This window comes from Pimephales promelas, chromosome 12, assembly GCF_988280905.1.
Source record: "Pimephales promelas chromosome 12, fPimPro1.hap1.1, whole genome shotgun sequence".
NCBI classification, from domain to species: Eukaryota; Metazoa; Chordata; class Actinopteri; order Cypriniformes; family Leuciscidae; genus Pimephales; species Pimephales promelas.
Window position 1 is genome coordinate 12657039 of NC_142780.1, and position 14654 is coordinate 12671692.

A 14654-nucleotide genomic window follows, 5' to 3' on the forward strand; every position below is an offset into this window, starting at 1 on the left:
ATTATGGAGAATTGGTAGTTATTTACCGCATAAAAAGTAAATGCAACTACATATTCAAGATTATGAAAAACAATATCTGTTGTAGTATGTTTATATCTGGACCTTCCTCCTGAGCTCCGCATTCTCTTCAGCTGATATTTTTACTAAAAGTGCATTTTTAAATTTAGCATTTGATTCATTTGCTAAATAAAATATTCACTAACATGTTGTGAAATATCCACAGATGATTCTTAATTACTTATTTTTGGTGTTCCTACCATGGAAATTTGGAAACCAGTTGTTTTGTTTCTCATGAAACAGAGAACGACTGCTTTCAATGTCCCTTCCGATATTATCCATCGCTTGATCAGTTGGGGTAGTAAAAATCACTGTGAATGTATTTGACTTTATACTCAAATATCAACTCTATATTAATTCTCTTTCCGCTTTCAATCAACTCCTAACACACTACACAGAATAACAATAAAAGTATAACTTTTATACTGAGTTGTGCTACAATGACATCATAATATGTACACTCCACAGAATCCTGTCACAAAGCGTAGCTGCCAACATTTCTCATAAACCTTAATGCAAATTTACATTATTCAAAGCCTAGGCTACATAACTTGTCAACAAATATCAAGTACCCGCCTTTTTAGGGTACCCTTAAACGTCACTAAGATGACGTTATCGGATCCTAACCCTAACCCTACCCCAGACCTAAACCTACCCCATCACCTAACTGACGTTAAAGGTTAAGCGTCAGTTGTATGACGGCCCGGGATCGTCATCTAACCGACGTTTAAGGGTACCCTAAAAAGGCGGATGTTGACGTATGGTCAAAAGACGTCCCAAGACGTCAGTTATATGACTTCTTGGGATGAGACTGTGTTACAAGGGACAGAGACCTTCTATTGACTTATTATTTTCTGTCCCATAAACCTAACCCCCTGAAAAGGTACACTTAGACAACTGTATGAGGAATACGTGTATTTTGCATATAAGACAAGAAGGAGAGAGTAGTTTGATTCCGAAATCGACCCCCTTAAATAGGTCATTACTTGAGGGGACACCAAAAACCATAGTGGACTTTTTGAGTGCTCTCATTCAATCCCACATTGCATGGCAATAAAGAGTGTACAACTGATGTATTGTACGCTCAAAGCTGATCCGAATTCGCTCACTTGTTTTCATTCACTCCTTCAAGTGAACTGCAATACTGGACTAACGTAGGGAATTGTGATTGAGGGTTTAGGGGACGATTTTGGATTCAGCCTTAATCTTCTTGAGTGGTCTGCTATGTGGATGGGTGGTTGTTATCAAGAAATATCAGACCACTAAAGTATTTCAGAGAACCAAATATATGCTGTGGGGTGCAGGTGGTATTTTAATTCAGTGGATAATCACCCATTTCCTTCTCAACCAATTTACAAGTGGAAAACTGAACAAAACGTGCAGTAGAACAGCCAAAAACACAACTACGACTCATGCTTGTTTATTTCACTCTCATCAACAGTGAATATTTTTATGGGGTGCTTTCGGATTTTAAAGAGAAATCGCACTGGAAATTAAGTATGGTCTCTTTACAGAAAAGGGCATTTTCCTATCAGTGGGCAACAATTATAAAAATTAAGTTGAAATGATGCAGACTGATGGCTTCAGCATAAACATACACCATCCTTGGAGCTCATTGTAGGTCTGTGATTTCAAAATTAATGTTTGTAAAAAAACAGTTCCTCTATAGAGAAATACTGTATAATGAGATATGTATGCATTTGTATGTGTGCCTTCACAGTGGATCAACATACAATTTTTAGCGAATAACAACTTAAAATTCCACCTTTGTTCTAACTACAAATGTATCAATGTACTTTTATTTGCCTGTTAAAGTTTTTACAGTTGAAAAAATTGGTTCGGTTTGGTGTTTAGTCTGAATTTAAATAGTAAAAATGTAACTGTATAAACATATCTATGAATATATAAAGGATGTTTACTTTTTACATTTCTACAGCTGTACAATACAGCTCCATAATATCAAATTGTACATTTCTTAAGATGAAGAAAAATATCACTCAGAACAATTAAAAAAACAGTCTTGAATTTATGAGTTCACAATAACTTGCAGTGTTTCTATGGAAACCCTCTTCAGCTAGAGAATATCATCTGAATATCATCACATTGTTAGTAAATATGGTGCTCTTCAACACTAAGTGGCCTGTTGGTCAGTCAGCTGTGGTCTGGTCACAAGCATCTACTCCATGTAAATTTGCAAGACAAGGGCCCTATAGGGGTTTCTGTCTGCACAAGATCAAACAATGACAAATTCAGAAATGTGAACTGGCATATTTTGGACTTTGATCACGGAGTTCTGCATGCTCAATGTTGGTGAAACTCCCTCTTGTGCTCAACAAGGCTAGTACATCTCATGCTTTCAAAAGAATGTTTAGAACGGACATTTGTGGACATGAACAAAAGACAAAATAAGACAACCGACACAAAATTATCGCAACAGGTTTATTGATCCTGCAAAGGGGAGCTTCTAAAATTCATGAACAAAAACTCCACTTTTCACCAGTGTCACGTCATCATTGCTTTTCCATTTTCTCATTTTTTTCCCCTTCAAGTATAGTTTTTTTTTTTTTGCTTTTTATATATAAAAAGTTAGCATGTTTAAATTCTTTGCATATTTACCATTTACAATATACAAGTAAAATGTCCGTTCTATTGAAATAAACACCATTGAAATCAATGATCAGTCATGGCAGAATGGCAGATACCTCTGAAACACATTCAACAAAGGTCATGCTATGATTAAATGCGCACACACACAAATACACACACATTTTCACCTAACAAATTTGATTAGCCTGAACTAAAAGAAAAATAACTTTTCTCTAGACCGACTCATGCACTTTCAACTGTATGCATCCTCGGGTAAAAACAATTGTTAAATCAATACATCACACAGAGTTACAGTATGTATGCCAGTGCATACAGTGGCAGGTGAAGCCATTATGATTCAGTCCGTCAAAAAAAAAAAAAAAAAAAATAGATATATCATCAGGCACTATGAATGACTTCCTATTGCACCCTTGAAATCTTTAAAGCTCACAATATATACTTCACTTGCTTTACATTTGACACATATCAGTCAGTAGGTTCCAAAACCACAGCAGATCTACAGTATTTTTTTTTTCTTCGGTTTAACCTGACATCCTTTTTGACCAATGAAATGTTTTGTGCAATTTTCCCATCAAGTCTTCAATACTGCAATTCCACACGTATAAATATACACATATAAATAATGTTGGTCTTCAACAAAGGACATTAAAAGATGAAAACATGAACAAGATTGTGTTTCAAGTTTAAACCTGCTGCAATTTCTTTATGCAGCCCCTTCACAGCCCTGTGGTCTCGGTTTCTCTCTGAAGTACTTCAGCCAGTCAACTCTTGAGTATGTATAAAGCAGAGAGTTTGTGCTAATATGCAAATTATCACCAATTCATGCCAACAGCGCCCTCTACCGAGAGTCGCATTACTGAACAATGTTATTACACTGTAATTACTATAATATTATGCATTAAGCCATTTTAGACAAATGAACATTACGCTGTAGTTATTTAATTGCCTGGACTAGATGGAAAAAGGCTTCCGTGAAAGTATTTGTACTTGGTAAAAGCAGATTTTCAGCACACTATAGGGGCTTGGTAAAAAAGCTATACGTCATGGCCTTTAAAAAGTGCCAAATCAGACCAAATAATAAATTAGAAATGACAATACTTCATTGTTCACCAATGTCTGGGTTACCATTAAGGTGCTATCAGTGCTCTTGTCAGCATCACAAAACTAACAAATCTTGAAATGTCACACGGGATGACCAGATTTAAAAAAAAGAAGAAAAGAAAAAAACACATCTGGAAATCATTTTGGGGCATCTGCTTTGTTTGTATGCTACATTGTCTCACAGCCAGCAAGTGCAAATTGTCACACAACGACAAATGCTGAATGAATTGTACTGTATATGTAGGTCAGACGGAGAGAAGTAGACAAAAAAGAGGTTGTTATATCAACTGTTATAACAAAATAATCTATACAAATATCATCTTAATAACAGGCACTCGAGTTGTCGCAAGGATGATATACTGTGTCAATGCAAATTTAAACAAATAAAAGGCAAAAGGGGACGACAGAGGCAACATTCACTTTTCATTGAGGCTAGTTTGTCTTGGTGGCCCATGGACCAATAGCAGGTCCTCACTGGGAGGCCCTGCGCCCTTCATAGCCATACTAGCCCCGACCATAGCTGGGTAACTGCGGTTTCTTCTCATCCCTGAGTTCAGCACTGGCAGTCCCCCGATAGGGGAGGTCACACCGGCGTGGGCTCCGAATGGCGGTCCTGGGGCCAATGTTCTGGGAGCCAGGCTAAACTTCTTTACCTTGTCCACAAGTCTCAGATTCTGCACACTGACTTCAGTCTGACTCTGTGTATCTGATTGAGCCCTCTCGTCCGCCTCCCGCACTTCCTTTAGGATCGAGCTGGCTGGCCGTGAAGCCAGGAAGGTTTCGTAGGGGGGGTCTGAGGGGCTGTAGTCTACAGGGAGCACAGGTCTGGTGGGTTTGGACTTGCTGGGGGAGTTTGGAGGGGTGGAAGGGAGAGTGTCTGGACAGGTGTGTAAGGGGTGGGCAGTGTGTGATGAGTAAGGGTCTGGTGGAGGGGCTCGATCCGCCCGGTCCCAGCTGAGAGGGTTATAGACAGCAGCAGATATACCTCTCTCTTGTAGGAGGCGCACGAGTCCCAAAGAGGTACTGGTGGTCTTGGTTGAGTCGCGGAGGTTGGTGAAACTCTCCGCCAGGCTGAGGCGACGAGGCGTGCAGGGGGTGGACACAGGGGTTGAGCGCAGACCGCTGCTGGACATCACGCAGGTCGTCAGTGATGGACCAGACACAAGACTGAGAAAGAAACACTCGGTTAGTTTGCATTATCTGGCTGTATAGGCCACAAGCCAAACCATGCAATGGCAACTCTGTGAACACGAGTAATCAAACTGAAAAATTCAATCCAATTCAGGAACATTTTGCTCACAAGAAAAAAATGGTTAGTGTTTGCAACATAAACTGGGACATACGTTTTGGATTGTGAGAGTTTAGATTTTCTTTTTTATAGAATACAGTATAATGTAGCCATATCCTGAATTTAGTTTTATTTGAAATCATTATGCATCCCCAACATGAATTTCAATGCATAAAAGGACTTCACAATATATTAAAGCAATTGGTATCCTCAAATAAATGATGCCTTGTTTCAGAGCTACCTTTAATTACAATTACTGGGGACCACAGGTGTACAGATTATTACTATATATATTTCTTTTTTTCTTGCATTAGTTTCAAAGTATACATTTTTATCAATTCTTGCATTCCCAGAAAATCAAACCCATGTCCTTGGTGTTAATAGCACCTTGTTCTATTCTTTGAGCTACAGGGACACCATTGGTCTATTTTAATATCTAATGCAATGGCATTCAGACATCATAATTTTGAAGGCTAATTCTTTTGATTATAAAGTAACAGCATGTTAAAATTTTGTTCTCTCATGAACTCTGTACTTTACCATTGATTTTTCAGTACACACACACACATAGATACAACCATAGACATACACAGGTGGTATTATCAGTCACATCATACTACATTTAGTCTCCCACAAAAAAATGTTTTGGTGTTAGTTGAGAGACATCCTACATGTAAGTTAGGACATTAGAGTGGTTTGTGTTTGGTTAGAGAACAGCATACTCCCATGACATAAGTTTTAATTAGGACTAGGCAGGTCATGCTATTCATCCTCACCCACAGGGGGTGCTGCTCAGTGAGTGTGCTCTAAGCCCGTCACCAGAACAACATGATAGAGAGCCGCCTCATCATCCTCGTCATATGACCTGCAGTAGAAGCCAATCAAACAGCTGTACAGTATGGCTGCTATAAAGACACGCTATTTGTCAGGTGCCTTTCTTCTGGCACCCTCAATTGGCTTTATGCACAGCTGCACTACTTCCTGAACTTCAGACAACTCCTTGTTTCCTGTCTGCCATTATTGGACAAACTTGATTAATTCAGGTGTTTCTGATTATTGTTGCCATGACTACTGAGGTCAGGCACACACCTGAATTAATCAATTTGGCCAATAATGTCAGACAGGAAACAAGGAGCTGGCTGAAGTTCAGGAAGTAGTGCAGCTGTGCATAAAGCCAATTCAGATTGCAGATTACACTGTACACTGTATCTTTTATGGAAAACCTGAATGATTTCAATACATTTTAAGTTTATTGAAACAAGTCCCAAATTTTCCTTAAAGGGTTACAATTAGGGTTGGGTATTGACATAAATTCCACAATTCGATTTGATTTGATTAGATTTCGATTCACAAGCGCTTGATTTGATTCGATTATTATCCTCAACTGGTTTGATTCCACATCGATTCAATTATGTATATATATATATCAGGCACAGTACATGTAAATTTCTCTCATGTTAAAAAAAGAAAAACGACTAAAGCTGTAAACTATACAGGGAATCCTGTCAGTTGATACAGGTATAATATTAAGGGTTCAAATTAACAACAGAACCCAAACGAACACATTTTTTTATTATATTTATTAATCAACACTGATTTGTATACAAATATTTAAAAGGCACATAAGGCAGTTTTTAATAAAAATAACTTTATAATAATGAATTAATGATATAATCTTAATGATGTTTCTACTTACAATATTTATTATTACATATTTATTCATATTTATTAAAAAATACATACAATTAATTAATACAGGTTAAGAAAAAAAATCTATGAATCAATAATATAGAGCACATATTTGGCAAAATACTACTCTAGTTACTTTTTTTCTAGCTAACTAGAGTGTTAGAGTGCCCCTATTATGCTTTTTCCGAATATTACCTTTCGTGCAGTGTGTAATAGAGCTGTTTATAAATGTAAAAGGTCTGCAATGTATCAAAGTGCACTAGAAATAAAGTTTTTGTCTCGTAAAAGAAAGAATCGATTCTGAACTGCCGAGTCATCAGCAAATCCAGTCTCACTTCCTGTTACATTCCTACAAAGGTTTGAAACTAATTTTCATAATGGCAGCCTATGGTCTTCATTGGATGCTCGTGAACAACATCTACTTTGACGCTCAAACACAAGTTGTAGCTGAGGCCTGGAAGAGTTTTGTTTGTGTTGTCTAGATGTCAAGAAGAAGCTGTTTTCAGTGCTGCAAATCCACTTTGAATGCAATTCCAAAGGATGAGGACTCGGACTGAAATTGATCCGGTAAAACCTACGCTTGCGCCGCAGTTCAGAGAATCGGATCTGTCGGATTTACACCACGCAAATTCATCCACCGAAATACATAAAAGTAAGTGGCCGGTGAAGAACAGAGTAAAATTATAGTTACCTACACCATGTGTATCTGATATGAATAAAATACAGTGTCAATTTATACTTAAATGTATTGTTATTGCCGCTTCCATAGACATGTATTGTTTTGCTATTATTTATGTGTATTTAAATGTCTGAAAACTAAATTAAAGTAACACCAGGTAACTTTTAAACCTTCATAATATATTTCCAAGTCTCTTGTAATGGTACATCAACTTACAATAGGTTGAATGACACGCCTGCCATAGCCTGACGGGGTCTGTAGCGTTTTTAATCGTACTTTTAAACGTCGGGTTTCGGGTAGTAACCGGCAAACAAAGAGAACTACAAAATTCGACTGCTTTTCGTCATATACGTCACTTCCACCACCACCCCCACTTCCTTAAAATCGGACGTGCGAGCCAAATGTTAGTCATGGCCGAAGCAGCACAGAAAACAAGAAAGCAAAGGTTTTATCGGAACAAAGCAAAAAGAGAAAGTCAATTGCATTAAAGGCAGAACGAGGATCAACATCGGGCCCGCGTTTTCACGCTGGCATTAGCTGGGGGGGGGGGGGGGGGATGGGCGCGACCGATGGGGACTTGGCTGTCATGCTTTTGGACTACTAAGTATATTGTTTGCATACTATCTCTTTGTTTTTTTTTCTGCCTGGCTATGTAACAGAAGCTATCTTATCCTCCGTTTATCTTCATGAATCAAGTAATTATAGTAGAGTAGTGAATTATCAATTTGGTCTAGTAAACAATATTCTGGTTTTTGATGGTTAGCTATCGTCTAAACGGCGTGTAAAATTTAGGTAGGGGCTACATTCTTGCAAGTAAATATACAAGATGTACAAAATCATATTTTAGGATACCTAACATGTCTGTGATATTTGTTTATTTTTTTGCCTCAAGCTATTATGCAAATCGATTAGTAAAATTTGCAGATTCATTTATGGTAGCTTGATATTACAATATTGACGATATATGGTTATTATCTACCACTCAAACATTGCGTTGAAGCATCATGTAGATTCAGTAAAACGGTAACCAATAGACTAGGCTACTATAATGACGTTGGCTTGTAAACGTGAGCATCGCGATCATTTGTCGTTAAAAAAAAAATGAAATTATATTCATATGACATGCTGAAATATATGCCACTGTACCTGGGATGAAGAAATTTCATTACAGGACAATAGTGTTTCCCAACTGTGGGGGGGACCCGAGAGCAAAAGTTACCTGGTGTTACAGTACTTTAAAGCTTATGTGGTTGAAAACACTGAATAGTTGAATAGAGTGCCAAGGCGTGAAAATTGGATGCATGTTCACCTATTCTAGGAGACAAAATTAGGAACCTTTAAAATAGCATAATAGGGGCACTTAAAGGGTACTGCCAGTGACATGCTGTTGTAACCCTGAAGGCATGTGCTTTTTGCACATAGTTATGACAGTGTATTTGTTAAAACTGATATTATCTATGAACCAATAGTTGCTAGGAGGATATAATGAAAAGACCCCACTGTATTTACCTGGGTGTGACTCTGGTGAGTTCATCTGTAGGGTGCAGAATCCTGCAGGTGGTGAAGGTGTACGTGGAGCTGGTGTGAGACATACATTTACCAGGAAAATGCACTGGGGAGAGCAAGAGAGGAGAGACAAACATCAGTACACACAACACCACAAACAAACACAGAAAACTAAAACTGCTTCAGGATCTGAGGACACCTAATGCAATCGAATGTGGTACACTGCAAAAATGGGACAGCGGAATTTGATTTGTTAAATTTCCTTACAAATCATGAATTTGTGGTGGTATGATTCATCCTGATGCAGTTTTAAATAGATTCACACAGAAGGAGAGAAAAGTTGGAAAGAGGAACGATCAAATGCCAATAATTCTCTGCAGAAAGAAACAATTGTCATTAAAGGGATAGTTTGCCCTAAAAAAAAACAAAAAAAAAAAAACGCATGTATGTGAGCACGGTGTATAATTCTCCAGATAAACTGGGGTTGTCAGAGTATGTGTGTGTTTGACAAGCTTGACTCTGAAAGCATGTGGAGTGTGTTTGTGTAGCTACATGTGGTGTCAATGTGACCTCTGCTCTGTCCAGTGTCCAGAGTCTGTTCACTTCACATGACTGTGACTCACACCTTCCCGTTTTTAATAGAACTCTGTAACATTATCCTTTAAAGACACTCAGAACTCTAGCTGGATGTTACATGCTGTTGGGACTGTGTGATGTGTGCTAAAGGCATGTGTGTGTGTTCTGCAGTTAAGTATTAAACATCACACTCTGTGCCCTCGGGCTGGACGCCTGCCTAAATCTCACATACAGGTTTACCACGAGGACAAGTGGACTTGCATGCGTGTGTGTGGAGAGAGTGAATAAATAAATGTCGTTTCCCCACCACCAAGCATTACACTTTCTGACACAGCATTCTGGTAATGCAGGTTAGAAAAGAGATTTAGTTTAAGATACTGGAAAATTAACGAGTGCTGAAAATGAGAATCAAGTCTAGAAGCACACACTTATCACTTATTATTAGACACATATTCATAAGTTTCTTAGAGTGGACCTATTATTTAAAGCTACACTCTGTAACTCTTTTAGTTTATTCTTAGCTAAAAACACTTAGTTCTTTCAAAAATATATGTGCTCATTAATGTATATTTACTTCGTTCGAGTAATAAAGTATTCTCGTGAGTGTATAATATGCCATTGAAAATACATACGGGTAAGGGTTACTAATGTCGGTCGCCATGTTGCCCCTCCATCTTGAAAGTACATTAGCCAAAGAGGGACATACCCGTTAACTCAAGCTTGCCTTTCGTGTTTAGGTTTGAGTTAACAATCATGGACGAGGTCGAACTGGAAGCCATGTTAATCTTGGAGTACATAGAGAGCCTAAGTCCCGCCCCTCCGCTTCCGGCTCATGGGAAAAAATATGTATGGTAGTCAATGCGAGAGACAACTTATCTTTTTATTCCGTCTGAACTGTGCCCTGAATTACACATATGATGTTTGTCAATTTAAAAGATTATTCTGAAAGTCAAAAACGTCGCAGTTTGTCATAAAACAGAAGAGTAACATTTAGTTTTATGTGAAAATCGCTCAATGAACTACATCTCCCGGGAAGCGAAACAACGAGCAAGATCCGCTGCTCGTGTGTGTGCAGTCTGATACAAAACACTCAGCTATGACGGCGTAACGTTACGATTATAACGTAAGACTATAGAAACAATGACAGACGTTAGCTTCAGTAAACATAGCTTCATTCATTGAGAGAAAATGTGCAACTTTGGGGTTTGTAGTCTTTGTAATTACATATTTTCACAGTCTTATACGGTTTTACATCAAACTGCGACTTCCTTTACTTAAAAAGTTATCTTTTAAATTGACAAACATCATATGTGTAATTCAAGGCACAATTCAAACGAGATCAAAATATTTGTTGTCTCTCGCCATTGACTACCATACAATATTTTTCCGAAATACAAGGTGGTGACCAGAAGGGGAGGGACTTAGGCTCTCCATTGGCCACCGTAGGAGTTAAAACGAAATCGGAATTTAGAGGAACAGAAACTAATATTCACTGGATGGTCATATACCTTTTCACTGCTAGATGGGGGTAAAAATTACACAGTGTAGCTTTAATTAATAATAATTAAATTATAAAATATTTATATTTTACAATGGCAGTATATGTTATACTATCTTTATTATTAATAACAATAATAGGCTGTACATATATAATATGAACAAACTTCTACTGTATGTTAGATGCGATTAATAGCGATTAGTCTATTTGATATCACTAATACTTCTACTACTAATAATTATAATAGTTCTAGACAGGATGAGAATCTAATGAGAATCACTCTTTGAACAATGAGCATTACAAACTCAAATGTTGACATTACTGCACTAATAATAATGAGGGCATGGTTATCAAATGCCACAATAACAATAATAAAAAGGTTCTAAAAGGTTTTCACTTTTGAATTAGGGCTAAATATGACCTAAATATTGAATATGAATGTGGTACTGCTTTAATATTTAAAGTATTTCAACTAATACTTGATGTATTCTAGAGGTTACGTAGACTGATTTCTCATTTTTCAGCACAACGATCAAGAGAGATGACAGGTAGAACGACAGTAAAATGTTTTAAAAAAAATTGACTATACTCAAAAGAACAGGGCAGCTGTCTTCATGGGTGAGGTAGTGGTTGGTGTGCAGTGGGTGTGTGGAGAGAACCAGCTCATCCTATAGACCCTCACAGGCAACAACACAACTGGGGCTTATGGGAACTCCACTGGGGCTTCGGTCTGTTTTATAGAGAGGCTTTTTGATCCCACCCCCCCAAAGCCTGTCCGGAGGGTTAGTGAGGTTATGAGGGTCCCTCACCAGATGAGACCTCTTCCTCTCCAGCCTCCATTCGGTCTAGCCCCACTCCAGGGGTCCCTCTATTTTCTCTGAGCTGCTCTTCCTGGTTGTCAGGATTGTTGGCACGAGGTCGTCGCAAAGCAGGCGAGCAAGGCATAGAGCCCTGGCAAGAGGTAGTGACGGCGGATTGGGAATGCTGTCCTGACTCGTCTTCCTCCAGGTCGGTGAATTGGTACACCTCCTCCAGGTCCAGCTCCAGGGTCCGGAAGCCCTTGGTCACGACGCCGGGCCGCGTGTCCAGTATCCCGCCCAGGTGTGGCTGCGCGAGCTGCTGCCATGCGTGCAGAGTGGCCGAACCTGAGGAACGGAGGAAACGACAGCACAGATCAGATACAAATTACAACAAATGCCACATAACACACAAAATATATATTGAGATCATGAAGTGTGACATGAGATACATAGGAGCGATTGGACAAAAATTTCAGATTGATTTAAAATTAGCATCGGTTGAAGTCCAAGAGAAAAGAGGCAGCATGAGATTGCTTGCCTCAGAAATGTATATAAAATAAGAAAGTAGTATTGGATGATCGTTGAGCATGTGTCATATAAGCTGATTAAATGGCTAGTCTGTGAACCTCTGTGAAACCAAGTGTGAAAACCAATTGGTTGCAATGCTGAGAACTGATCTGTTCATTTTTATGTAGAATTTGTGGTAACGCTTCCTTTTATACAGTACTAATGTGTACTTACAGTGTATTTACCTAGAAAGTACTGGCTATTATAAGGTAAGTACATGGGTTAGGGTAGGATCAGTGTTAATACCTAGTTATTACCCAGTAATTGTAATAAGTATAATAAGTACCAAGAATTTACATGGGTAACAGGACTGTAAAAGGAAGCGTTAAGGAAGCGTTACCGAATTTGTCTGTGTTCCAATACATTTTAAAATATAGAGGCAACCAGATGTGGAGATTTACTGTATATTTAACAGCAGTCGTGATTACAATGCATATGCTATTTTTTATACTCAATTTAATATGTGCCCTGTAAAACAGGTTAACGTTTACACAGAGCTACAGTTCATGACATGCTAACTATGGACAGTCTAAAGCAAGAAAAGAAAGAGAAAAAGGAGGAGGGGGAAATTAAAGTTGTGTTTATTGGAAAGGTATAAACACATTAAAAGACAAAAAGGTAAGAAAAGGAATTCAAACATCCAAACTGAAAACTGACAAGAGAGACAGTAGGGGTAAACGATGGTGAACACAATGGGGAAAACAGGGCCTCAAGTCAAATACTATTCCTCAGGAGCTACTCTGTCAGATTGCATGTTAGTACCTTTGAAACATGTTTAAATATGAGGAATCGCTCGAGAAAATGCTTTAGAGTTTTCTGTAATTTCTAAGCTTTAATTTTGGGCAGGCAATGCAATGCCAGACTGCTTAGCTCTATTAGCTGTAACCAGCAGGGGGCGCTAGAGATGTAATTATAAGATCACCACAGTAGCTGTATAATCATGCTGTGATTAAGTTTAACTAACATGACAAACTACAATCAGCTTTAGCTCTGTTATATACAACTAAATGCATTCAAACACCTCTCTGTTGGCAAAAAACTGAAAAGATCCACCGAAAACGAGAAGGGACTTTGTTTTTGGCTTTCTTTGTAAACGAGCAACACCAATTTAAAATGTGTCTTTTAAAATATGTACCATAAAGTGCATTGTGGGTAGTTTTTCAGTTTCTCTCTATATAATGGTAAGTGCGATGTGTCGAAGGACTGGCTGGTTTAAGAGTGACAACTGCATTTATAAACCGGAGCAAATCTTATAATGACCCATGTGTGTAATAAACACAACTCCCTCCCGAAATGAATAATTTACACCACGGTAACCATAGCAACGTGTTTGGCATCAACGCTATTTTTGACCAAAGTATTTTTGACCATTTTTGACTCATTATGTTCTACAAGTGTTGACATGTCCACTTATTATAAGCGTTTTTGGGCTTAATGATTGTATTTTATATTTGAAGGATTTTGATTTATTTTGGCTAACGATGTGCATGTTCTTGTTTGCTGTTATTTCTAACAAGATCTGGCAACACAGCCGAGTTATGGCTCATACCTTTTTCTTTTGCACCATACATGCAGAAGAGAGACTTATGTGCACTAAAATACATCATTAACAACTAGTTGTTCAGTTCAGCACAATGCATAGAATTTTTGTAAGTGGGTCATTCCTACAGTAGATTTTGGACTGAGCAGGTTTGTTGAACGTGAAAACATTTTTAATATTTAATTATTTTTCAGTCTTCTCAGAGGGAGAAAATGTATATCCATCCAAAAAACAAAAAGAAACAAAAACAAAAACAAAAAAACACACCAGGGTCAATCTCAGGCAAGTATAACCTAATAACCCAGATCAAATATTAACGTTTCATATTCTATGGAACTTGTTCAGCCTGTTACATTACATATTTACAGACTAATGTGTAACAGGGTGGACGTTTTAAGCTAATAAACTCAGTTAATGGTTTAGCACAGCTTAAAGATATGCATCACAATAAATTGTATTGCATGTCAAAAACAAATACGTGCACATCCTAATTCTTAAAATTCTTTAAAAAGTTGAGAAAACATGTTTGGGGGCATTTTCAAATTATTTAAATTATAATGATCATTTGTACTAACCATTATGAAGTTATGTTAATTGTTTCATGGGAACACAAAATCCACCAAACTGTAGGAATGACCCAAATTGTAACAACTAGTAGAATGTGCTTGCCACTCCCATACATGACTGAACTCAGAACAGTACAGAAGAGGATAAAGCACTAAAAGGTGAACCGTAGTGTGTGCGTG

The 14654-nt window shown here is 37.9% G+C and overlaps 1 protein-coding gene across 3 annotated transcripts in view; it reads right to left on the bottom strand.

The window, feature by feature from the left end:
• Positions 1 to 2482: 2482 nt before the first annotated feature.
• trak1a (trafficking protein, kinesin binding 1a) overlaps positions 2483 to 14654 on the bottom strand; it is a 52062-nt gene continuing 39890 nt past the window's right edge. For all 3 annotated transcript variants that reach the window (XM_039694369.2, XM_039694373.2, XM_039694370.2), the window contains 3 exons: positions 11811 to 12146; positions 8931 to 9033; positions 2483 to 4932 (listed from right to left, as the gene is read on the bottom strand). In XM_039694369.2, coding sequence (XP_039550303.2) covers positions 4182 to 4932; positions 8931 to 9033; positions 11811 to 12146 — 1190 coding nt within the window. In that variant the 3' untranslated portion in view covers positions 2483 to 4181. The remainder of the gene's footprint in view (positions 4933 to 8930; positions 9034 to 11810; positions 12147 to 14654) is intronic.